The sequence below is a fragment of the Talpa occidentalis genome, unplaced genomic scaffold, assembly GCF_014898055.3.
Source record: "Talpa occidentalis isolate TD23 unplaced genomic scaffold, MPIMG_talOcc4v2.1 talOcc4.7, whole genome shotgun sequence".
Classification (NCBI taxonomy): domain Eukaryota; kingdom Metazoa; phylum Chordata; class Mammalia; order Eulipotyphla; family Talpidae; genus Talpa; species Talpa occidentalis.
Window position 1 is genome coordinate 51289521 of NW_023605083.1, and position 27164 is coordinate 51316684.

Sequence of the window (27164 nt, forward strand, 5' to 3'; positions counted from 1 at the left end):
GTGAGAGGATTCACCAGAGACAGAGCGGGGAACAGAACAGGCAGACCGACTGACAGAAATACGCTGAGGGGAGCGGCGGGCGAGACAAGAGAGGTCTACCATGCCATGTGGGTATCCCCCCCCCCCCCCGCCTGCAGGGATGGCACCTGCGCTGACAGCTTCACAGCGCTTCGCTCAACCGCCTGTGCCACCAGGGAGGCCCTTTATTAATACTTTTAAAGAAAAATCTAGAACATGTTAAGTCTGGAAGAAAATGGCTGGCTTGACCCTGCAGATAGTTGGTTCCTATTTTCCAGCACCAAGCTCCCAGGCCCTATCTAAAAAATGTATGTACCAGCTCGATGGGGGCTCAGAGCAGCGCTCGCCATTCCCGCCCGCCTCCCCTATGGTCTACTCATACTTCCATTACTTCCTTCCGCCTTGGCATCGCCTTTCTAAGAATTTCCCAGGGTACCGCGCGGGGCGGAGCGAACTCAGCCGGTCCCAGGCCCCGCCCCTTTCCAGGATCCTCCCACTAACTAGCCGGAGGCCGGGGAAGAAAGGTAGTTTCCGGTAACGCTCTTTGACCTAATCCCGCGAGAAGAGAAGACGGCCGCCATCAGCCGAGAGGTGGCGGTGGCAAGGGAAGGGGGTGTGGCCGGGGAGCGCGAAGTCCCCAGGAGCCAGGGAGAGGGGGCGGGGTCGCGCGCCTCGGGCGTACGCATGCGCGCACGCGGCCAGTCGGGCTGGGCAGTGAGGGGAGGGGGCGGCGGCAGCTGAGGCGGCGTCGTTATTTCTGCGGTCCCGACGGTGCGTGACGGCGCCAGTGGCCCGGGGGAAAGTAGGTAGGGACCGCGTCTGTGGAGCCATTGCGACTCGCGCTCTCCGTGTCCGAGAGCCGCAGCCCCCCGCGCGTGAGGCGGACCCTGCGGACGCTAGGTCACCCTGCGGCCCCGGCCCTCCCGCCGCGCTTCGGCTAGGAGCCGCGGGATCCTCCGTGCCCGCCGCCCGCCGAGGCTCCGGCCTGGCCCGGTGGTACCGGGGCGACAGCCCGGCGCCAGGTGCGCCCGCCCTCCCGCGCGACGACAGCTCCGTCCTGGCTTCCGCGCCCTGGGGGCCGGGGCCGCCTAGCCGGACCCAGGTGGGGCGGATTCCCGCCTCAGGTGCGCCCCGGCGGGGGGGCCGGGCTTTGCTGGGTTCGCGCCTCGGGGTGGGGGGAGGGGAGGGGGAGACTGGCCAGCTGAGCCCCAAGCTGGCGAGGGGACCACCTTGGCTTGAGCAGTTGCCGCTTGGGGTCCTGGGCTTCGCGAGGGCACCCTGAAGAGTGCCTTGGTCTTTTTTGACCTGTGTTGAAAGTTAGGAACTGGAGTGCTTTTAGCAGAGGTGGCATGTTTTCTTAATTTTCTTAATTTTCTTCTTAAATAGTGAAAGGGAGACTTTTTATGAACCCGGCTAGGGAATGGGCTATTAGTAAACGAGCACCAGTTGTGTTAGTTTACGTGCATTTAGTTCATTTTTTCCGGTACCGTTCTCGAGTCCAGAAGAGCTCTGCTTGTATAGTTTATTTAGTAAGACTTTCATCCAGTACTTTAAAAAACAGGCTCACGTAGTTGGCAAATACGCTTGTCCTCAAAACTGCATCCTCTCTTTTACACCAGTTTTAATTTTATAGGCATAATGGTTATGAAAGCTTCTGTAGAAGATGATGATTCGGGATGGGAACTCAGTATACCAGAAAAAATGGAAAAGAGCAATACCACATGGGTGGACATAACCCAAGATTTTGAAGAAGCTTGTCGAGGTGAGTTTTTGGAATAGAAGTTCACAGTCTGGGAAAAGGGAAAAAGTTGATGGTGATTTCTAAGCTATCTCAATAAAGGAAATCAATAGGAAAAGGTGGTTTATCCAATTTGTTAACCACACTTGTTCTCCACTTTAGTAAATTTTATTTTATTTTATTTATTTTTTTTTTAATGGACTTTTTTTTTTTTTAAAGATTTGTTTTTATTTATTTATACAAGCACTGGGTACAGTCAGAAGCGCGGGAGGGTGAGAGAATCCACCAGAGCCAGAGCGGGGAGCAGAGCAGGCAGAAGGACCGAAGTACACTGCTGAGGGGAGCAGCGGGCGGCAGGAGAGGGCGGCAGGAGAGGTCTGCGCGCCATGTGGGACCCTCCTCTGGTGGCCGGGGAGCAGCCGGGGATTGAACCGGCGCTGAAGAGGCTGCTGGCAGCTTTACAACCCAGCGCTCAACCGCTGCGCCACCGGGGAGGCCCCACTTTAGTAAATTTTAAAGCCAATATGTGTTTGATAGAGCATTACATATGTTGAGACAATTTATTAAATTTTTATAACTTTAACTTGTTAGAAAGTATTAGTAATAATTTCACACTGATCACATGAATTCTCTTAAAGACAGTAGTAATGTTGTGTATTTGAGGTTTGAAAATAATCAGGCAACATCATTCCCTGTTTAAGAGCCTCCCATGGCTTTCTTTTGCATGTAGAATAAAATCCGAACTCCTTTCCCACAACCTGTATAATCTGGTGCGTGCCTACCACTCAGACTTCATTTTTGTGCCACTGCCTGCTAGGCTCATTATGTTAATCATAAGGTCCTTCTCATTTAATTAAGCACACCAAGGTAGTTGTACTTATCCTGCCCTCCACCCCTTGTCATATTTTGTTTTTTCTGTCTTAAATTGCTTTGCATCCAGGTTTTCACATAATGGTTTCCTCTTGATCACTAAATGTTACCTCCCCAGTGAGGACTTGACAAAACAATCTAAGCAGATTCACCCTCTCATTCTTTTTTGTCCAACTCCTCATGGTATTTTCTTTGTTAGCCTCAATCTGCTCTCATTTTCAATTATTTCTTTTTTATTATCAATCTTATCCTCTGGAATATAAGCGCTGAGTGCCAAGATCTTGTTTGTAATCCTAGCACATAGAACATTACACATAGTTTAATGTTTGGCCATGAATTATTGGAGAAATGTTTGTTGTTTGAGATGGAAAGAGGGAAATTGAAAAAGGAATGAATGGTAACGTGAGAATTTGAACTTTAAGAGATGATGTGATCAACAATACAGTAGACACATTAACTTGGGGGGAGAAAGGACATACTGAAACAGGAGAAATTGAGGTTTGGGTGCTGACAATACAGTTGTATTTCTTTACCTTTTTTTCCCCCCAGAAAACATATTTCTAAGTGGATGAGGAAGAATGGTGGAGGGATTCACACCTTACTGTCTTTTATTTTCTTGCTGAGAAAAGATCAGATCTTTGGTGATGGTGAAGTGAGGTGTATTTATAATGGTGTTCATAGGTAGAGGAATAGACTTGGAGAGCTGCAGGTAGAAAGGGAGCCAGATGAATATAAGCACAATGTTTAAATCATGTGCCTACTCTTACACTATTTTGAAAACATGTCCAGTTAAAATATGCCTAAGTGAGATAGTGGAAAGAACTTTAGTCTGGGATTTGGGTGACTGTCTACATATGTCTATCTAAAGGAGAGAGAAAGAAGTGTAAGTTTCATTGTAGTTTTTGTTGCTCAGAGATCTTATACTATAAAGTGGATTTGTTTGTATCTTGTACTGACTTTAAGTGGTCTATATGAACCTAAATAGGAAAGGTTTTGTGATGTATATGCAGCTTGAATTGGACTTTTAAGGTGTGGCCAAGCTTCTATAAGTGAATGTGAAGAAATCATTCTAGACTGAGGTGAACCATGAGAGCCAGAGTTTAGTGAGAGTTTCTGTTTGAGAAACAGTATATAATTCTTCTTTATGGAAGGAACCTTGAGTAAAAGAAATGGTTTAGTCCATACTTCTGTGTGGCTTAAGAGGGATAGAATGTCATTTTTTGTCAACATCAGATGATCTTAATTAACTTACATGATTAGCTCTTATGCTATATCAAGTGACACAAAAGGAGGTATGCTTCTTGAAGCTAAAAGGTTGACATAGAATGTATCTTCTTTAGATTTAGGACTAAAGGCGATTAGCAATGCTTAAGCCTGTGGTATTCATTTGTTTTCCCTTCCTGAAAAAATTAGTTCATAATCTCAATTATAGTGTATACTTCTGTCCTAACACCTTCCTGAAAACTAAATTTAAAATCAGTATCAGTACATTCTTTAACACTCTCAGTGGTTTGTCCTCTTTATTAACAGTGTGATGAACTTTCGTGGTTTTTTTTTTTAGTACTGAAAACAGTCTTCATACTGATGACTGTGTTTCACATGCACATTTCTGCTTTTTTTTTTTAAATTGCTGTTTAATGTTCTCTGGATCAAATCCTTAAATTTACTGTTTCTTTTAGTTCCTCTTAAGGAGGTGGCACACATTCTCTATAACTGATCTTGGGTTCTTGTTTTTTTTTCCTCCCCAAATTATTTTCTATAGCATCAGTATCACCACTGAGTGTTGCTTCGCTAGAAAACTTGTCTTATTTAAACCATCTCATTTTGCTACCTGTGAAAGTCTCTGATCTTCATATTCATTTGGCTCTCTATATTAGGAGCTTTTTGAATTACAAACCCACAATTAAGAAATTTCACTTAAACACAAATGAATATAAACTCTTAATTTTATGCATTTATATGCTATATATTCACTGCTGCTTTTGTCTCTCAAATTCCCTTCTTCCACACACTATGTATAGCCAACAGTCTGTCTTAGGATGATGGGGCACCAACAGGTACCTAGAGCACAGAGATGATTTAAGGTCTGCCGTTATAACTTCCATTCTTTTTAAACTGTAGTCTAGGAGATATGAGTCCATACTCTCATCCCATTTTGGGTTTTTTTGATGGCCAAGATCATTCTTCATCTTTAAATTTTTTTAAATTAACATTCCATTATTAGCTCATTCTTTTTAGTCAGTTTTTATCAGAGATACTGTTCTCTCTGTGATACAATGGTATCCATCCAATGTGTTCATGCCTGGTACTTTTAGAAAACTCCTTTTATTACATTTTCTTCCCTCTTTTAAAATATGTGGTACTTAAGCTTTTTGTTTCTCTTCCTTAGTGTTCTTTTTTTCGCCCAGTATGTTTGTAGGTGCTCAGTTTTTATTTTAAGAATAAAAGACCATTCTAAGACCACGTTTCTTCTAACCAGAGAGTATTTTTATCTTTGACTTCAGAATTTCCACTGCATTACATTAAAAATTATCATTTGGGGTGATTGCCTGAAACCGGCATAATTATAAACATGAACTTGGCCACTGAAATTGTAGCAGTTTTTGATTCATTATCCTGTTCATCTTAAATTATTTCCCCACCCCTGCAATCCATGAACCCCAGTTTGAAAATCTGTTGTAGAATTTTGCTTTTTGTTAACACTTTATTTTGAGGGAAAAGATGGACCGAATATGCCCTGATGAAATACATATAAAATATTTTTTTAGGTGGGTTTGGTTTTAGAAATGAAAATTATATTTTCCTTGTTCTATATGATCAAGAATATTTTCAGGGGTATGGCATGGTTGTTGGGGAAGCAGTACTGGTAATTGTGTCACCATTATTACTACCAATTAGATGAGCTGTTCTCCTCTGGGATAATTTTGCCCCTTAAGGGACATTTACCTTATTACTTACTTGGTTGTCACAGTGGGGAGGGGGTGGTTTTCTACTGGCATCTAGTGAACACCAAGAACGCTGCTCTCTAATGTACAAGATAGCCCCCCCCCCAAAAAAAAGGTAATTTTTCTGACCAGAATATTGATAGTGCCACTGAGATGACTCCATTTAAATTGCTTTCAAGAATGTTGAACTATCACGTAACATCTCTGATCCTGGATTTTTTAGGATGGAAACATAATGGATATTGTATGTCTTAAGACCTATAGCAGCTGGTATCAACATAGAGCAAGCAGTAGGAAGTGCACTTTCGATGCACTTGAGTGCATCTCATCAGTTTCCCTTTATTTTGTAGCCTGCTTTATGTTAGGAGGTTTTGTCTGTAGATGGGGTGTCCTTAAAAGTTACTACTTCCCCCCCACTTTACTTGGTATTGCGGTATTTATGATTCCAGAGTACCTGCATTTATTGTTCCTTCTTGATTGCCCATTTCCAATTATAACATTTCTACAGACTTCTCCTATACAGTTATAGCTATATTATGGATATGCAAACATTATTCATAACTGAGTCAAAGAATAAATCTATTATTCTGCCTTGCTGCACATAAAAATTTACCCAGACTATTTGTATTTACCGTTAATTCTGCCTTAGACTCTTCACCAACCATCCAAACCTCTTTAAAGCCATCAGATAATCAAGACATCTTATTATCTTCATCTCTAAACAGATTTTTCTTCTTGAGCCTCTTAATTTGCTCCATCTGGATTTATCATTTGTACCTGGTATGATCCTGAGATCATCTTTGTCATCAGCTTGGACTTTCTTACTTTCCCCCCAGCTCTGATTGGACATCTTTATTATCTTCCTGAATAAAGTGTGATACATTTCTTTTAGGCTCTGGATGCCTAAAAATGTCTTTATTTTATCCTCCCACTTTATTGATAATAGGACTGGGTATGTTTGACAATTCTGAGGTCATTGCCATTGATTTATTGCTCTGATGTTGCTATTAAGGAGACTGATTACATTCTGATTCCTTTCATGCGTACTCTTTTGGGATCTTCTGCCCTTATCCAGAACATTCACCGTGGTTTGCCGTATTGACTTGACTCTAGGGACTTTTTACTTAATCTGATCCTTCAGTTCTGAGAAACTTTATTGAATTATACTATTTCATATTTTTTTGTGTTTTGGTTTTCTCCTTATAGAATGTCTGAGTTGTTTTGGGGTGTTTTTTTTTTTTTTGATGTTGAACCTTCTAGATTGATACTCTGGTTTTCCCTCGTCTTTTCTTATTTTCCATCTGTTTTTTTCCCCTCAAGCTTTGGATTGGATGTTTATGTCCCATCAGGTTTATTTTGAAACCTAATGCCCAACAAGATTGTATTAGGGGGCCTCCCCGGTGGCGCAGTGGTTGAGCGCTGGGTTGCGAAGCTGCCCGCGGCCTCTGCAGCACCGGTTCGATCCCCGGCTGCTCCCCAGACACCGGAGGAGGGTCCCACATGGCGCGCAGACCTCTCCTGCCGCCCGCTGCTCCCCTCAGCAGTGTGCTTCGGTCCTTCTGCCTGCTCTGCTCCCTGCTCTGGCTCTGGTGAATTCTCTCACCCTCCCGCTTCTGACTGTACCCAGTGCATGTATAAACCAAACAAACAAACAAACAAATAGATAAATAAATAAAACATGCCTCTAGAAAATTAAAAAAAAAAAAAAAAGATTGTATTAGGAAGTGAGATCTTTGGGAAGTGCTTTAGTCTTGAGAGTGAAGGTCATACGAATGAATAACATTAGTACTCCTGTAAAAGAGAATCCTCAGAGCTCCCTATTCCCTCCCACCATGTGGTTTCCAGCAACATCATGGGCATCTGGTACACTAAATCTTACTGGCACCATGGACTTCCCAGCTTCCAGAATTGTGAGAAATAAGTTGTAAAGATACCAGTTTGTGGTATTTTTATCTTAGCAGCTTGAATAGACTTACTTAGACTATCAACTTTAGCTTCCAAACTTTCTACTGAATTTTTCTTTTCTCCTGTGATGTTTTTAATTTCTAAGGTTTTTTCTTTGAATGTAACTGTATTTTTAAGTTGTCTTGTTTTTGTTTCAGGGTTGCACTATTTTACCTTTCTGAAAGATAATAATTCTCTTGAATTACTGTTTGCTTGCATTGTGTCTTTCTTCCACCTTGCCTTTTTACATTTGTTTCCTTTGCCTTCTGTCTTATTAGGGGATTACTTCAGATATCTAGGAATCCTTTGTTGCCTATCTAATGTTGGTGGGGGAGGAGGTACCAAAAAGCTAGTTGGAACCTTTGAATTTTTGAACAGGGCTCACTATCCAGCTTGACTTTTTTCTTGGAGAACCTCTGATAAGTTGTTTAACTCTCTTCTCTTGGAAAGATCATACTCTGTAGAGAAAATTTGCCTGACTTCCTTCCTTGAGGTTGAAGATCTGACTTGACTGATTAAACATTTAGGTGGGGGTGGGGGAGAGGTGGCATTTTTACATTCTTTTTTTTTTTTTAAAGATTTGTTTATTTATGCATATAAGAACTGGGTTACAGGCCAGAGTGTGGGAGCTGAGAGGATTCACCAGAGACAGAGTGAGGACCAGAACAGGCAGACTTGACTGAAATACGCTGCTGAGGGGAACAGCGGTCGAGACAGGAGAGGTCTGCTGCACCATGTGGTTATCTCCCTGGGTGGCTGGGGATTGAACTCGTGCTGCGGATAGCTTCATAGTGCTGTGCCCAACACCTTGAGCCACCAGGGAGGCCCTAAAAATTTTTCTTTAAGAAACCTCCATACTGTTTTCCATACTGTTTTCCAACCTATATTCCTACCAACACTGTGCAAGAGTTCCCTTTATTCCACACCCTCACCAACACTTATATCTTTTTTTTTTTTAATGTGGACCATTCTCAGAGGACTGAGATATATATCATTGTGGTTTTGTTTTGCATTTCCCTTGCTTTCCAGTTGACAAGTGATGCATTTTTTTTATGTGCTGTATAGCTTTGCAGTATAGTTTGAAGTCTGGGATAGTGCCTTTCTTTTTGTCAGGGTTGCTTTGGCTATTGGGGGTCTTTTGTGGTTCTACATGAATACAATGTTAAATTTTTGAAATTGTTATTCACATGTCATATATATAGATGTACACCATATTAGAATTTAAAACTGAGAATTTTTAAAATTTATTCCTTTGAAAACGATAGTAAACCCATTACATAACATTTCTTAATGAAAATTTATTTTCCAAAAATTAGAAGAGTGGAATAAACAGTTTTGAGATCTCTTAAATTTTGCCATAATTGAATATATCTGAATTTCATGTTTACTTCTGTATTCAGTCTTTTGCCACAAGTTTTGGTTTTGGTTGAAGTATATGAAGTAAATCTGGCCTTTTCAGTAGTTGAAAAATGGAAGAAACTTTTCAGATAATTGTGGATATTCTACTCTGATACACCAGAACTTGACAGGTGGTAATTTCTTAAAGATTAATTGTAGTGTGGAATCTGAAGCCATGTATCAATGGATGTTTCATGCTCTGATACATTAAAATCCATTGGTCTGTCTTGAACTTTGAGTGACTCCTTGATCCATATCTACTTTTTTAACATACATTATCATTTGCAAAACACTAGTTCAGTGAGTCAAGCAGCTCTTCCAAATGTTGACACACTTCATTATACAGTATTAAAAACCACATTTCTAAGTATGTAAGTTCATATTTTATCATTGCAACATTTTCCTATGTTTTTCTTGAAGCTCATTTATTTTTTGAGTAGATGCCTTATTTTCATGTCTGAGTAACTATAGTTTGTCAGTTGTCCTTTCAGTTAAACAGGATGTTTTATAATTGTGTGAGTGCTTATCCACTTTGGTGCGCAGTTGAAGTATTTATGTATACTTCCCATATTGTCCAAGTATTAAAAAGACATGTACTCAGACTGAAATTTAACAAAAATAATCAACTGGCACTAGAATGAAGAAAGCGAGGCACCTAGGTACAGAATTTAAGAAAACACAACCTGAAAGTGAGTGCCTCCTTAAATTTTACACCTGGATCTCTCTGGTCATGGTCCTCAGATTAATCATTTACTGCTTCATGAAAGACTTAAGTGAAATTTGAAAAAAAAAAATTTTTTTTTCTCTTTTTAAGTCCAGGTTTATGAAGGTGAAGAATGCACTCACTTGGATGCACTGACTTGATTTGTGCCAAAACTATAGCAGTTTTGCCCAGCTTTACTTTCTCTTTTTCTTCTTTATAGTATTGCTTTTACTAAATCAGTGTGATATCAACAGTGTAAAAGACAAAGAACCTTTTAGTTTGTTATGAAAATAATTTTGACATCACAGACTCCTGGATCCCCAGGTCACTTTTGAGAATTGCTCTGTGTTTTGCTATGCTTTATTGTAGTATTTTGGCATATGGTTTTGTTGATTTATCTCCATTGTTAGATGGAATTGATAAAAATTTTATTTAACTTATGATTAGTTAAGAGGATAGGTAAAGTTCTGAAACTCCTTTACACCTTCCAGTGGTTTTGACATCAATATTCAAGCAACTTACTATGTTACGGTCATAGTTCCTGCCTTACCTTCAAATTGAAATTACTTGGAATAGTTTATTACCACTGCTTAGATCTTACTCCTAGAATTTAATTGGTTTGGGGTGCTGCTTTGACATTGGCATTGATAAAAGCTTCCCAGTTGATGATAATATACTGCCAAAATCATTTTGATTTAGCTGTTTACTCAAGTGTTTTGTACAATATTTAAATAAAATTTAGTTTAAAAAATCATCTTGACACTATTTCTGAAACAAAAGTATTAAATTATAGAATTCAAGTATTTTTAGAACTCAAGAAAATGCAACCAATTCCTTGAAAAAGTTTACTTAGGGGGAAATTTACTGATGATTTTTAAAATGAGGTTGGTAATTTTGATTGGACATGGTAACCTGTGACGGATACGTGCTCATTCTTAAAAGCTACTTTTAATTATATTTAAATGTTCACTGTGGAGAATACATGTTAGTAATTGAGTAGAAATAATTAAACCATTTCTAGAAAATAAATTTTAAAATAATGCAAGCACATTCTTTATGTGCTAATGTTTTGTTTTAGTTTTTTTCGAATTGAAAGGTAACTGTGGTATTGAAAGGATTTTTTTCTTTCTGTCTTTTAGAATTAAAGTTGGGAGAACTGCTTCATGATAAGTTGTAAGTATTTGTGTCCTTTGAAATAACATAGTAAATATTTCCACCTGTTTTTCCTCATGTACACTATTATTCCTGGAAGTCCGAGCAGTTTTACATTTCAAAGCATTTAAAGTAAAAATAAAGCTAATTATAAATATGTTTTTAACCTTACTGAGCTATTTTGGGGCAGCTGACCTTAGTTGTTAGTTGAAATGGTTGTCCCCGGTGAAACTGTGGCTTGTGATTCTTTCCTTGAGGGGTAGTATAGGGTAATTGAAGATTGCTCAGGCTTTTATGCTGTTGGCCTCTGTGGCTGTCACCTGTGGCCTTGAATGCAGGAGGCTCTTGGGAGCGTGTCCACATGTGCCTGATAGTGGACACCTGGAGTATGGTATGGGCATGCGTGAGTGGGCACACCTAAGCCTGGAGGCTGAGCATATAAGGGCGTGGCATCACAGAGAGCAGGGAGTGGCAGAGGAGTGTGTGGTGAGATGGCAACAGAGAACAGCTACCAGAGAAAGAAAACACAAGAGAACGTCAGAGAGCCCAGAGAGAGTAAAGATTGGTCAGGGGCCCCCTGCCTGCCCTGCATCTAGTTGCCTCACTACAGATGGTGTAGAAAGATCATTAAAAGCCTGAAAAAGCTACTGAGGGTCCCAGAACTCTCCTTTGCCCGCTCTGCCTGCTTCTACTACAGATAGAGAATTATTTTAAAGAAAAGGTATTGGTTGTATTTCATATGTGATTAGTGACTAGAGAATAGGTGACTAAATGCTTGGATGAAAGTAGTTTGAAAATCCCAGTAAAGGTAAAATAAACAGAAGTGCTTAGCCTCAGTTCCTAAACTGCAATGGCCAGGCTTAATTTTTAGGTGTAGGAATGTGAAAACCAGGTATTTGGGGAGGGGAGGTAGACCCCGGAAGTTTAGTTCTTTACAAACGCTAACGTATATAAGAATCCATTGAAGAACTTTTAAAAACCGTTGCTGGACAACAGAACTCCTTATTTAGTTGGTCCAGTGTGGGACCTCAGAATTTGACAAGTTCCCAGGTGACCTTGATGCTGCTGATCCTGGGACCACACTTTGAGAACTACTGTAGGTGTAGTTGATGATAGAATATCATTTTGATGCTGTAAGCAATCCTGTGAAAGATAGAATGAAAATCAAACCACACGCTAATGCAGGAAAGAATGTTGCTTCTGGCTGTGGAAAAGATTTGAGAGAGGACAGCTACAGGGACCTGGCACCTTCATTTCCCCTAAGGTTTTAGGCTCTGAGCCCAGGGAACATGATTGCCCGCCTTGACCATTTGTCTTGTTTAGTTGTCTTTTGTATTCTCCTTAGCAGGTAATGTCTTCTAACATATTATATAATTTATTTTAAAGTAAATTTTTCTTTACAATTTATTGTCTTTTTTCTTCTACTAGAATGGATGCTCTATATGGCAGGCAAATTTGTTTTACTCACTCTTCTATTCCAGTGCACAGTATAGTACCTAGTACTTAATAGGCACTTATTAAGTATTGTTTGAATAAATGAAATTGCTAACTTAATGCTATTATAGTTTCTGTATCAATTTTAGTAATTAGGCAAATATTATTGTCCCAGAGTTTTAATTATGTCATTAAAAATTTCTTTTTAGTTGTCATGTAATACCTGGATACTTTATTTTTAACAAATTTAAACATCCCATGACACCATCTCTTCTTACCATCTATTTTTTACCCAGCAATAATCACCATTATAAATTAGTAGGTTTTTGCATGTCCTTTTGGACCTGTAAAAAATATATCTTTATATATAAAATCTATAAAAATAGCTGATTGTACTTTTTTTTACCTTTTTCTTTTACCTTTATCTTCTCTATCTCCAGGGGTTTGTCAATTTTAAGAGCCAATTTTCATTTTTGTTGAATTTCTTAATTTTGTTTACTATTTCTTTACCTTCAAATTATAAAAGTAGCTAATTATAAATGGAATATTTAGTAAGTATTATTTTGTAACTTCCTCTCCCTGTTTTAGTGTACAATAGCTCTGCCTTATTAATTTTATTGGTATCTTTGTGTTGTACAAAATGGCTGTACCATAATTTAGTCTATGATATCCTTATTGATGGACATTTAAATTTCAAAATTTTTTTGGTAATAAAAGCAAAAACATCAGATTTATATAAACCTATTTGTATATATAAATGTGCATCTGCTTTTTAGGATAAAAGCCTAGAAATCAAATGACTTTAAGGAATTCAGCTAAATTTCTGTCAAAGTTTGTATTAATTTAAGCTCCAGTAGTGTGTGACAGTACACTAATTTTTTTTTTTTTTTTAATTTTCCTTGTGGCCAAAAAAGCCTCCAAAACTCTTCATTGTTTTGTGTTATCAGATTGTATTTGAATTTGAGTAGCTTTCCACTTTGAATTAGTAGTTATTATTTTATGTGAATTGTCCAAGTTCTTTTTTTTCCTGATTATTTGACTTATTTGTTTGTAAGAGTTATATGTTCTAGATATTACCTCTTTGAAAATTATGTAAAAATATTTCCTCCAGATAATTATCAGTGTTTTACTTGTGATTTTTCTTGTTTATAAATTTAAAATATTTACTTATTGCAGTTATCATCTTAATAATTTTGTAAATTAACGAGTATTTTGTTTTCAATTTAGAGCTTAAATCTGCCAGGGGGTTATTTTTTCAAATTATGTGAATCAAATTTTCATTTTTTTCAAGGTGCTTAGTCTTTTGTCTCTATAGTGTTGACTAATCCATTGTTCCACTAATTTGAAACTCCACTGCTGTCATATGTAATTCCTGCAGAAACAGGTTTGAGCGGTTTTCTAGTGATTTGTATATACTAGACACTTTTTAATTGTAGTTTTTTTTTTTTTTTTTTTTTAAGATTATTTAGGGCCTCCCCTGGTGGCACAGCGGGTTGAGCACAGCGCTCTGAAGCTGTCCACAACCTCTGCAGCGTGGGTTCGATTCCTGGTCAGCCGAGGAGATGCTCACACGGCGCGGAGACCTCTCCTGCCCCGCCCGCTGCTCCCCTCAGCAGTGTACTTCATCAGTCTGCCTGTTCTGCTCCCTGCTCTGGCTCTAGTGAATTCTCTCACCTTCCCGCACTTCTGACTATACCCAGTACTTGTATAAATAAATAAATAAAATCTTTAAAAAAAGATTATTTATGCATACAAAAGCTGGAGTACACGCCAGATGTGCGGGGGTGGGGGGTGGTGAGAAGATTCACCAGAGACAGATTGGGGAACAGAACAGGCAGATCAACTGAGGTGTACTGCTGAGGGGAGCAGTGAGCGAGTCCGGAGAGGTCTGCTGCACCATGTGGGTTGCTCCCTGGCCGACTGGGGATCGAACTCGTGCTGCAGAGGCTGCAGATTGCTTCATAGTGTTGTGTTTAACCCCTTGCGCCACCAGAAAGGTGCTAATTATTATAGTCTTGTTGAAAAAAATTCTCCTTCCAATTTTGCATATCTTCTCTTTTGATTTGATACTCTTTTTTAAATACTATCTTCTCTTTTGATTTGATACTCTTTTTAAAATACTATCTGGGTCTTTATTTATTTATTTATTATAGAGGCATGCTTTATTTTATTTATTTATTTATTTGTTTGTTTTTGTTTATACAAGCACTGGGTACAGTCAGAAGCAGGAGGGTGAGAGAATTCACCAGAGCCAGAGCGGGGAGCAGAGCAGGCAGAAGGACCAAAGTACACTGCTGAGGGGAGCAGCGGGCGGCAGGAGAGGTCTGCGCGCCATGTGGGACCCTCCTCCGGTGGCCGGGGAGCAGCCGGGGATCGAACCGGTGCTGCAGAGGCCACGGGCAGCTTCGCAACCCAGCGCTCAACCGCTGCGCCACGGGGGAGGCCCTAAAATACTATCTGGGTTTTGATTAGCATAATTGCATCAGATTTACAGATAAGAGTTCTCTTATATGAAATCATAACATGCATATTGTTATAGTATCTTAAATTGAAGCTTTAATAGATTTGATGGGTTGCATGGAAAGATTGTCCCCTTAAAGCTCTTTTGGATGTTTTACAAAGCTGCTACTTTTCTGAGACACCTGTTTTAATGTAATAAGGTAGAATGTCTTTATTTTCCTGGTAATCAAATGATTTATTTTTTTTTTTAAAGATTATGCATACAAGAACTGGGGTACAGGCCAGAGGGGTGGGGGGGGTGAGAGAATTTACCAGAGATGGAGTAGGGAATAGAACAGGCAGACTGACTGAAATACACTGCTGAGGGGAGCAGCAGGCGAGTCAGGAGAGGTCTGCTGCACCATGTGGGGATCTCCCTGGCCTGGGATCGAACTCGTGCTGCAGTGACTGCGGCTAGCTTCATAGTTTGCGTCTTAACCCCTTGCACCACCAGGGAGGCCCTAATCAAATGATTTAAATTAAACAAACTATGAAGTCAACAGTGTGATAGTGTGTGTGTGTGTGTATATTTTTTTTTTTTTTTGGTGGGACCCTCACTGGCGGCTGGGGAACGAACCGGCGCTGCAGAGGCTGCAGGCAGCCTTGCAGCCCAGCGCTCAACCACTGCGCCACCAGGGGAGGCCCGATAGTATATATTTTTTTAAACCTTCCTTCTGCTCCTATTTCTTGAGGTTTATCTAATTTAATGATATAATTATCAGTCAACAGTGCATCTCATAGCTATCTGTTTCTGTGGCTCATAAGCTACAAATACCAGACTGTCAGAGTTTCTACATTATTTTTCTTTGTGTAATTGCCGAAGTTTTGGCAGTTATACAGATTGTAATATACCAGATTATTGGTCTTTCAAGATATAAATAAAATTAAGAAATCTAAAAGTTACATTTGATGATTATTCCAAACAGACTTTCTAAATGTTAGAGGAAATTATTTAAAGATAATAAAGTGAAATTCATTATAGATAAGTTGATCACTTTTTCCCCAGAAACTTCAAATATGTAACCTTTTTGAAGGAAACAAAAAGTCTTTTGTTTTAATCCTTTTCTCTGCCAAGTATGTATAAAGTAATTTGAATGACAATTAAATGGAAGGATTTTAAGAAAGATTATTTAATTGAGAGGTCATAACAAGTTGGTAAGACTAAATATAAAAAATACATTTATTTAAAATACTATAATAATTTGATATTATGGGAACTGGGTAAGTTTACAGGTTTAAAAACAATATGTGGGGTCTTTTTTTATATTTGCAGATTTGGTCTTTTTGAAGCCATGTCTGCCATTGAAATGATGGATCCCAAGATGGATGCTGGAATGATTGGAAACCAAGTTAATCGAAAAGTTCTCAATTTTGAACAAGCTATCAAGGTAGTCACCATTGCACTTTTTTAATGTTTTCCCCTATTGTTTGTTATTTTGCATTGTAAAACATTCTGATTAATAATGGAAATCAAGCTTAGTATACTGAAGTGTAATATTTAATGGCATCTCATGTATATAAACAAGAATTATGACCTATAGCTATGTATCTTATTCGTAGAAATCTGGAAATTTATTGTTCAAGGTCTTCAGTAAAAATTTTCTCTGAAATTGTGTGCATATGTGTATATACTTTCAACTGGTTTTTTGAAAGCATTTGAGTACATATTCAAATACCAAGGTAATTGACTTAGGAATTAGATTCGCTGTGTTGGTATATTATGTAAAATACTTGTGGTGGATTAGATTTATTCAATGCAGGTTGATTTAGAAATTCATTCATAGTTGACACAGTTTAATTTTGCATGTTTCATGAAGAAAGATTAGTTAAGGGCCTCCCTGGTGGCCCAGGGGTTGAGACGCAACCTATGAAGCAATCAGCGGCCACTGCAGCACAAGTTTGATTCCCTGCCGGCCAGGGAGAAACCCACATGGCAGCACAGACTTCTTCTGTCTCACCCTCCGCTCCCCTCAGCAGTGTACCTCAGTCCGTTTGCCTGTTCTGTTCCCCACTCTGTCTCTGGTGAATCCTCTCACCCCCCCCACCCTTGCATCTCTGGCCTGTACCCCAATTCTTGTATAAAAACAAATAAATCTTTAAAAATAAAAAAGATTAGTTAAGTACATGAATACTGTAAACAAAATTTTTGTATAGTTAACCAATTTAAGAGGGCAATTTTTTTAAATATTTGTAAATATTGGAATTATTAAATGATTCATATTTGTACTTAACTAAGTTGAACTGTGCTTTCAAATACTTACTGAATTTTTTTATAAAGGGCTTATTCTGCTTCAATTTCGAGAGGCTTTACTTTTCCTTATTGAAGATCTTTAATATGTTATTATTTTTAAGAATACGCAATTTGGAGTCTTCATTGATGATCAGATAGTTTTCCTAGAATTACTATGTTTAAATATTCACTATGTATGTATAGCCATAAATTTTTTTCAAAATTTCAAGAAACTTCTGTTGATGTGTTGTGTTTCCCCTCCTTTTTAGGATGGCACCATTAAAATTAAAGATCTCGCCTTGCCTGAATTAATAGGGATAATGGATACATGTTTTTGCTGTTTGGTAAGAGCTAAAAATAACATAACCAGCATTGAATATGAAGTATCTGTAATGCTTTGTCTAGTATGGTGGATTAAGTGGTAGATAAAATTAGTAGATTCAGGTTATGATATAGTAAAGAGCTTTTTATCATTTTATCACTCTGGGTGATTTTTAGGTTCTCATTTTTTGGGTAAAGGGATATTTTCTTTCCATGGAAGATAGTATCAATATATAGCCATTACCCAGAGTACCTTTTTTGTTCTTAAGGAACCTAGGGGAACAAATCTATAATTGGAAGTTTTCATTAAAATAAGCATGGAATTAAAACAGAGAACTCTAGATTTGCTTTGGAAAGATTCTTCTCCCCTAAAATAGGGTAAATTGTAGCAAACTGACCATATTTTATGAAGAAAATTTTCTGGTGGTTTATATAAGCTGGTTAAACTGTCTTCCCTAGACAGTATTGTTTAATTATGGGGAAGTCTCATTTGTACTGTCATTTTACTTTTTCTGTTTTGTTATTCCTTTCTGACTTGCTTTTTTAAACTTAATGATGGCGCATCATCCTAAGAAATACATAAAATTTATTTGTTAAATTGGAATGATTGCCAGTGTATGTGAAATACTTCTCTTAGTTGTTTTACGTGTGTAGGTCTTACATCATCTCTGTTAGATATCTGTTACCATTTTATTCCATTTGCCTAGGGTTACATTGCTAGGAAGGGGCATTGCCAGAGTCTTAATGCTGATCCTTCTTCCTCCAGAGCTGTCTCTTTCCCTCTAAAGGTATCTTTATCACCTCTTAGCAGTTTATAGTCCTAGTGGAATAGGACAAACAGAAGCAAGACAGGGTTTTTGCCAAAGTTGAGGAATCATTCTGTGAGACTTTGGGATTGTATCTAAGTGTTTGGCCTTTAATAGGCAGATGGTTTTCAGTATCTTCTTGATACTGTTAATACAAAATACACAGATTAAGTTATTTTTATGCTTATTTCTCATGAAATGGATAGCATATATCTTGCTATCTATTGCAGAATTCTCGGACTTAGTGTAAAATATAACCCTGCAGTGCCTCCCCGGTGGTGCAGCAGTTGAACGCTGGGTTGTGAAGCTGCCTGCAGCCTCTGCAGCGCCAGTTCAATCCCCAACCACTGGGCAAGGGTCCCACATGGCGCGCAGACCTCTCCTGCTGCCCACTGCTCCCCCTCAGCAGTGTACTTCGGTCCTTCTGCCTGTTCTGCTCCCTGCTCTGGCTCTGGTGAATTCTCTCACCCTCCCACGCTTCTGTCTGTACCCAGTGCTTATATAAATAAATCTTTAAAAAAAAAATTACCAAGAATCTTTATTAAAAAATATATATATATAACCCTACATACTTTGACAAATGATTTACACTTTTTTTTTTTTTTAAGATTTATTTATTTATTTATACAAGCACTGGGTACAGTCAGAAGCACGGGAGGGTGAGAGAATTCACCAGAGCCAGAGTGGGGAGCAGAGCAGGCAGAAGGACCGAAGTACACTGCTGAGGGGAGCAGCGGGCGGCAGGAGAGGTCTGCGCGCCATGTGGGACCCTCCTCCGGTGGCCGGGGAGCAGCCGGGGATTGAACCGGCGCTGCAGAGGCTGCGGGCAGCTTCGCACCCAGCGCTCAACCGCTGCGCCACCGGGGAGGCCCTGATTTACACTTTCTGACTCTGCTTCTTTATATGTAAAAGGAGAACAATGCCACTTTTCTGAGTTTTGGGGGGGGGGAATGAGGTAAGATATATGAAAATACCTAGCATAGTACTTGGGAATAATAGTTACTTAGTTTTAACTGCTTTTGGTATTCCCAGCTACTACACATGTTCATCATTGAATAAAATAGTGTTGAATGATATTTTTTGTATTTTGGAAAGATGCCTCTAGTGGGGTATTGAATTAGATTAGAGATGGGAGGCAGGAAAACCATTTTTTGAGGTAATCTAAATGAGATATGATGCTTTCGATAGTTGTGAGGTTGAGAAAAGAATAGTGTAACTAGTTAAGGATCTGGTTAGTTTTGACATTGTGAATTTCCTAATTTATGAAATCTTATTGACCGCGTTGTGGAGTGATTGCTTTTGGATGCAATGTAAGGAAATACTCTAATTTCGTTAACCTCCAAATATATTATAATAGAAACTGAATTATGGGCATCCCTGGTGGCGCAGGTGGTTGAGCGCCACACACTATGAAGCTGTCTGCAGCCTCTGCAGCGCAGGTTCCATCCTGGCCAACCAGGGAGCAACCCACATGGCGCAGCAGACCTCTTCTGTCTTACCCGCTGCTCCCCTCGGCAGTGTATTTCTTCAGTCTGCTGTTCTGTTCCCCGCTGTATCTCTGGTGAATCCTGTCACCCTCCCGTACATCTGGCCTGTACCCCGGTTTTATATAAATCTTTAAAAAAAAAAATAGAAACCTAATTATATATGAGAATGCTGTCCATATCTGTCTCTCAGCTGATCAAATTTGTGGTAATGATTCTTGAAAGACTAGTCAATGAAAGTGAATTCTAACACTTGTCTTTCCTGGCCATTTCTTTAATCATCTTTATATCTTTTGATTAATCTTACATTTATTTACATCTGTGGCACTCTCATTTTTGACTGCTGGATCAATGCAGATTCTGCGTATCATTTTAAACATACACATTCTTTCTTACAGATAACATGGTTAGAAGGCCATTCCTTGGCACAGACAGTATTTACGTGCCTTTACATTCATAATCCAGACTTTATAGAAGATCCTGCCATGAAAGCTTTTGCTCTGGGAATTTTGAAAATTTGTGACATTGCAAGGGAAAAAGTGAATAAAGCGGCTGTTTTTGAAGAGGTAAGATTTTGTAATCTAAGTTCCTGAAGTTCATTGACCACCTTACTGTGATGTATTTAAATGGTTATATGATACATAATTTTGTCTCTATATATACATATGTGTGTGTGTGTGTGTGTGTGTGTGTGTGTGTGTGTTTAAAGTGATGTGTTGCTGTCTGCAAATATATTGGCTAAAGCAATCCAGTTTTCTCCCAGCAAGAATTTTCATCTTGGGATATGTACTTTCCGTCCATACCATTCAGTATCTCTTCTGTTCTGGATATTCTGATTCACAAAGGAAATAGAATAGAGCCTCATCCCTTAAGTTTTCTTAGATATTATAACAGATATGCTATACTTCCAGTGTTTGAATAAGAGGGTGCTAAGAAACACATTTATAAAGAATATTTTAGAGTATGAGCATTTTCTTCCAGGGTTTTAAGTACCTCACTCGGAGGAAGTTTTATGAGTTTTAAACGTGTGGTGTTTTGTTTTTTTTTTTTTTAATCAAAATTAAGATTACAGCAACTCTTCTGCTGCCTTTGACTATGCAGGTGCCTCTCTTTCTTTCATCTTTTCCTAATAAATCTGTCCTTTTAAAATGTTAAAAAAAAAATTTCAAATGATTATTTTAACGGGAAATGTGATAGCAATTGAAATAATTATTTTTCTTCAATTCTTCCCTTTATTGAAACTGTTAAACTTTTTTTTTATACTGTAGTTGATTCAAAATAAATAGGTTAGGTGCCAACAATGGTCAGTGTACATTGTATAAACTTTTCTAAATTTAAGTTGTGTATGTGAGAATAATTAAATGAAACCTAGTATCATCCACATTTGAATGTGTGGCTTGTGAGTAGTTTATGAAATACTATTTTACTGTTTATACACTTATTTAGATACATATTTGAATTGATGTGTGGGTATTATCGAAATTCTTATTCATTTGAAAATTTTTAAATGATTACTTTGAGTTAATAAGTGAGAAGAAAAATACAAAGTGTTTTAAATACTCACATTCTCACAGTGCACCCAAAAGAACATCAGAGATCGGGGAGGGGGAGGACAGAGAAAGGATTCTTTTAATAAGTAGTACTAGAATAGGTGGTTAACACCCTTGAAAATTATTATCATTTTACAACTGCCTTAGTCCATTTGGGCTATTAGAATACCATAAATAGGGTGACTTATAAATAACAGAAATTTATTTCTCACAGTTTGGAGACTAAGAAGTCCAAAATCAAGACTCTGACAGATTAGGTGCCAGTTAAGGCCTGTTTTCTGTTTCATCTTCACATTTCATCTTCAAATGGCAGGGTGGAGGGTTGGGGGAGGCTCTTTGGAGTCTCCTGTACTTTTCTTTTTTAATTTTTTGTAGTAATGTGAAATCTCCAGTTCTTGAATTTTTTTTTTTTAGATTTGTTTATTCATGCATACAAGAACTGGGTTACAGGCCAGATGTGCAGGAGGGTAAGAGGATTCACCAGAGACAGAGTGGGGAACAGAACAGGCAGACTGACTGAAATACATTGCCGGCGAGGCAAGAGAGGTCTGCCATGCCATGTGGGAATCTCGCCGGCTGGCTGGGATCGAGCTCATGCTACAAAGGTGGTGGACAGCTCCACAGCGCTGCGCTCAACCATCTGCACCACCAGGGGAGGCCCCTTGAATATTTTATTCTTGAGGTTTCTACCAAATCTTGATCTAATCACCTTCCAAAGGACCTACCTCCAGATTGGGTGTTAGGAATTCATATATGAATTGGAGGGATGGGAGATCAGCACAGATATTTATTTAGTCTGACAACATGAAAATAAATTGCACATAGATGAAATATTTAAAGTGTAAAAATGTTATTAAAAATCAGAAGATAGTTTATAAGAAATAAAATGACCTTTAGAAACATTAGATGCTTGAGCCTCATGTTGGCACAGGGAGTTAAGATGCAACCTATGAAGCTGTCCGGGTCCACTGCAGCGTGAGTTCGATCCCTGTCCAGGGAGATACCCATAGGGTGCCGCAGACCTCTCCTGGCTCTCCTGCTGCTCCCCTCAGCAATGTTTTTCAGTCAGTCCCCCTGTTCTGTTCCCCACTCTGACTCTGGTGAGTCTCTCACCCCCCACACCTGACCTGTACCCCAGTTCTTGTATGCATAAATCTCTTTATTTTTTTAATTAATTTTGTTTCATTTTTTACATTATTCATTTTTAAACAATATTTGTTTCCCCCGATCCCCTCAGGTGTAGTCCCCATAGAGTTTCCTTCACCAGTGCACCCGTGCACTATCACCTTAGTCCCCTTTGCTCCTACCTCCCTCTCTGCATAAATAAATCTTAAAAAAAAAAAAAATTAGATGCTTAATGTCACTTAACTGCAAATTAGAATGGAACTACTGTATTTTTACTGTTACGGGCAAAGATTAGGATTTTTTCATAATATGCCATTTGATGAGAGTGGGAAAGATAGGCTCTCATGTGCTCTTACGTGTGTATGTGTGTTTATATTTCCCTCTTTTTACTCTTTTAGAAAAAATCTTATTTGGAAATAATTTCAAATTAATAGCAGTAATAGTAACATCACAAAAAACACTATATATTCCTCACCCAGGTTCAGCTACTATAACCACTGGCCCATTTGTTTTTTTACCTTCTTATGTTGTATGTACTTCCCCCCATAAACTGTTGCTACATTTTGATCTTTGAAAAATCTCAGTGTGTGCATTTCCAAGAAAAATGCCACACACTCATTCCAGCCATGGCAATTTCAGTAAATCTGTATTCCCAGTCTTCTATCCATTTTCCTCATTTGACCCAATAATGTCATTAGCATTTTACCCCCATATGGGATCTAGTCTAGCATCATTTCCTGCATTTCATTTGTATATCTTTTTAGTATTCTTTCATCTACAGCAGTTTTTTAATCTTTTTTGTCTTTAATGACACTAATATATATGAAGAATATAGCTCTCTCCTTTGTTCCCTTTTTAAATAGAAGTTCTCATTGGGGAACTTTACTTGTGATCAGATTTGGATTTCTGCAATCTGGATTGGAATATGATATAGGTGATATTTTGTCCTTATATATTGCTTCTGAGGCATACATTGTGCTTCACCTCAATCGTGATATTATTTTCATTACTCCATCAAGATGTTTTCTGATTATTGTTTTTTGATGACCATATAGTAATCAGATTACTTCAGTAAATAATCTTTAGGGAAACCTGTAAATACCCTGCTCATTGAAATTTCTCCCCACAGATTTAGCATCCATTGGTGATACTTAGTTGGGTTAATTTTAGCACTCCTTCCACATTTATTTCAGGGATCAAGAATTCCACTATAAGCAAGACTTAAAGATTTTTGATCAGCATGTAAATTTATACAAGTTTTTAAAAGAGCAATTGGGTAATTTTTATCCTACCTATCTTGTTTGTGTTTGTACACAAAGACCTGTGCACAGAAACATTCATTGCATTATTCTAGTAGCTGAACTCCAAAAATTACCTTAATAGCCATCATTAAATAATGCTGTATTTATACATGATGAGTGTTGTGCAACCTTAAAATGGAAGGTGGTAGGTTTATGTGCACCGATTAGATCTCAAAAGTAAGTCAAGTAGAAAAATATGTATGACTTGTTGCTGTTGTTTTTTAAAAGGGAGAGACAGGCAGTTAAATCTTCATGCAAAACACGATAACTTGAGTATTGAGAGTCAGGGTATATATCTGTTTGGATTCTTGGAATTTTTATTATAGGCCAGTATTTTATTTTTAAAGTAAAAATTTATTTTAATAATAGAAGTAATTATCAAAATTCTGTATTTTCTGGGTAAAGGACATTAAAAAATAGGTGAAATCTTAAACAGATGGACTAATAGAGAAAAAAACTAACAGAAAATGCTATCTCATTGTGTATTGCTTATCTCCCCTCCCCCCAACTTTTTATTATTCAGCTGGTTTTGAATATGTTATTCTCTTCCATTATCCCATGCTTCTGCACAGGATGTTCCTTCTGGCTCTGAGGCCTTTTCTTCTTGCCCTTTTAGGGCAGTCTTATTTATCTTTAAACTTGGATCTCATTCTCTTGACGTGCCCAGAAAGATGTTGTTTTTTTTCCCTTGCCCTTCTTTAGGACTTTATTTGTTACATCTGTGGTCATACATGCTGATTTACATAAAACAGTCTTTTGTAATATTTAGTAACGTTCTCCTTTATTCTTAATAATGTACAGTACCAGTTTGAATTATTCAAACACATCCCTTGTCAGTTCTTTGAACATGGATGTAATGTTTGGAGGTAATGCTTCATTTTGTGAACATGAAATGACAGATGTAAAAATCTAAGAACCTGGGATAGTGGAACTGAAAGATGATGACTTCTAATCATTATTTGACATGAGATAAGTCTGCATCACTTAAGTCCTATAGTTGGATTTTTCTCTTACTTGCAACTGAACATAGAAATATGTTTATATAAAACTAAGTCAAATGGTAAAAGAAAGAAATGCTGTTATCTACTTGGTGTGCATCTTTCCAACTTTTTCTATAATTTGTACATATAAAAAAATTTTTTTCTTACATCGTTGTTCAATTTTGAACAACATTTAATTTCTCCCCTCAAGTGTAGTTCCCATAATTCTCCCACTATCATAGCACTCATGAACTATCATTATAGTCCCTTGTGCTCTTCCCTCCTTTATTTTAATCCCTCTCTCTCCCTCTCCCCTACTGTGTGCCTCAGATCTAAGATCAGCTTGCAAGTTTTATCTTTTTCCTGACCCTTTGTTGAGTTTCTCTCTATTCCACATATAAGTGAAACCATCCAGTATTTCTCTTTTTCCTTCTGACTTCACTTAGTATAATCCCTTCCAACTCCATCTATGTTGCTTCAAATGGCATGAGTTTATCTTTTTTGATTGCTGAGTAGTATTCCATTGTGTACACATTTTTTTAACTTGATGGAAGTATCAATATATAAACTATAGGGTTGTTGTAAAAGTCATGACATATTTTTTCTTTGTTGCATCATGACTTTTCCGACAACCCGATATTTGCAACTTGCTTTTTCTTATGTAGAACAGAGAATAGATTTGTTTTACCAATACATATAGGTATATCTACCTTGTTTTTATTGACTGCATAGCATTGTGTTACAAGTACAGGTTTTAAATATTTCTAGCAAGAGTTATCAAAGGATGCTAAATATAACTAGACCAAAGCATGATACTCAAGATTTGTACCTAACATCGGTGTATCGCCCCATAAGATAATTTATTAATTATAAAGGGAGACAAGGATAAGTTTACAGTGGAAAAACTTGGCTAACACCATTTTAACCAATTAACCAGAATTAACATCACCAATAATAGAAAAAGTTGTCATGTTCCTCCATGTGCAATGCTTTAAAAACACAAAATCAGGGCCTTCCTGGTGGCGCAAGGGGTTAAGCATTTCACTATAAAGCAATCCACAGCCTCTGCAGCACGAGTTCAATCCCCAGCCGGCCAGATTGCTACCCACATGAGTAGCTCTCCTGTGTTGCCCGCTGCTCCCCTCAGTAGTGTGTTCAGTCCGTCTGCCTGTTCAGTTCCCCACTCTGTCTCTGATGAGTCCTCTCACCCCCCACATCTTTTGCCTGTACCCCAGCTCTTGTATGCATAAATAAATCTTTAAAAAAAAAACCACAAAATTATTTCTGTGGTATTCATATCAAATATGACAAGCTGAATTTGATCTGGTAAAAACAAGGCAAACCCATTCTGAGCAGCATACACAAAATGACTGACTTGTACTATTCCAAAATGTCAGGGCATGAAAGACAGAGAAAAGATCCAAAGATACATGAGTTTCCTGATTTGATAATTGCTCAATGGTTATGTATGTATTTAAAGATAAAGAGACAACTTTATCTCTGCAACTTAATTTCAAAAGTTTAAGAAAAAAATAAGGAATTATAATGTAATGTTGTAACATGTTATCAGATAGGGAATATGAGTGAAGGGAATGTGGGATTTATTTTCACTTTTTTTTTTTTTTTTTAAAGATTTATTTATTTATTTATACAAGCACTGGGTACAGTCAGAAGCACGGGAGGGTGAGAGAATTCACCAGAGCCAGAGCGGGGAGCAGAGCAGGCAGAAGGACCGAAGTACACTGCTGAGGGGAGCAGCGCGCGGCAGGAGAGGTCTGCGCGCCATGTGGGACCCTCCTCCGGTGGCCGGGGAGCAGCTGGGGATCGAACCGGCGCCACAGAGGCCACGGGCAGCTTCGCAACCCAGCGCTCAACCGCTGCGCCACCGGGGAGGCCCTATTTTCACTTTTAAATCTGAAAATTTTTTTTTAAAAATTTATTCTGGGTCTCCCCGGTGGCGCAGCGGTTGAGCGCTGGGTTGCGAAGCTGCCCGCGGCCTCCGCGGCGCCGGTTCGATCCCCGGCTGCTCCCGGCCACCGGAGGAGGGTCCCACATGGCGCGCAGACCTCTCCTGCCGCCCGCTGCTCCCCTCAGCAGTGTACTTCGGTCCTTCTGCCTGCTCTGCTCCCCGCTCTGGCTCTGGTGAATTCTCTCACCCTCCTGCGCTTCTGACTGTACCCAGTGCTTGTATAAACAAAACAAACAAATAAATAAATAAAAACATGCCTCTATAAAAAAAATAAATTTAAAAAAAATAAAAAATTTATTCATACAAGAACCGGGATACAGGCCAGATGTGGGGAAGGGTGACAGGATTCACCAGAGACAGAGCGGGCATCAGAACAGGCAGACTGACAAAATACACTGCTGAGGGGAGCAGCGGGCAAATCAGGAGAGGTCTGCCATGTCATGTGGGCATCTCCATGGCCAGCGGGGATCGAACCAGCACTGCAGAGGCTGCGGATGGCTTCACAGCCCTGTGCTCAATCACCTGTGCCACCAGGGAGGCCCTAAATCTGAAATTTTTTCAAAATGAAACTATGAGACCTAGGTTTGTGCTTTGACTCTTGTTACTGGCTTAGTGGTTTGGGGGAACTTAAACTTTCTTTGCCTTAGTTTCTAATTTTTATTTTATTTTAAAAAGATTGATTTATTTATGCATACAA

The 27164-nt window shown here is 38.6% G+C and overlaps 1 protein-coding gene across 5 annotated transcripts in view; it reads left to right on the plus strand.

Annotated features, from left to right (window-relative positions):
- Positions 1–697: 697 nt before the first annotated feature.
- The window catches only part of NAA35 (N-alpha-acetyltransferase 35, NatC auxiliary subunit), a 79141-nt gene continuing 52674 nt past the window's right edge, over positions 698–27164 (plus strand). Inside the window, exons 1-6 of one of the 5 annotated variants that reach the window (XM_054689342.1) lie at positions 698–820; positions 1652–1780; positions 10756–10789; positions 15975–16089; positions 17201–17275; positions 19941–20108. In XM_054689342.1, the coding sequence (XP_054545317.1) occupies positions 1657–1780; positions 10756–10789; positions 15975–16089; positions 17201–17275; positions 19941–20108 (516 nt within the window). In that variant the 5' untranslated portion in view covers positions 698–820; positions 1652–1656. Of the gene's footprint in view, positions 825–1024; positions 1041–1092; positions 1143–1651; positions 1781–10755; positions 10790–15974; positions 16090–17200; positions 17276–19940; positions 20109–27164 lie in introns of those variants that run through there. The other 4 variants (XM_037493702.2, XM_054689343.1, XM_054689345.1 and 1 more) reach the window with 4 other exon arrangements.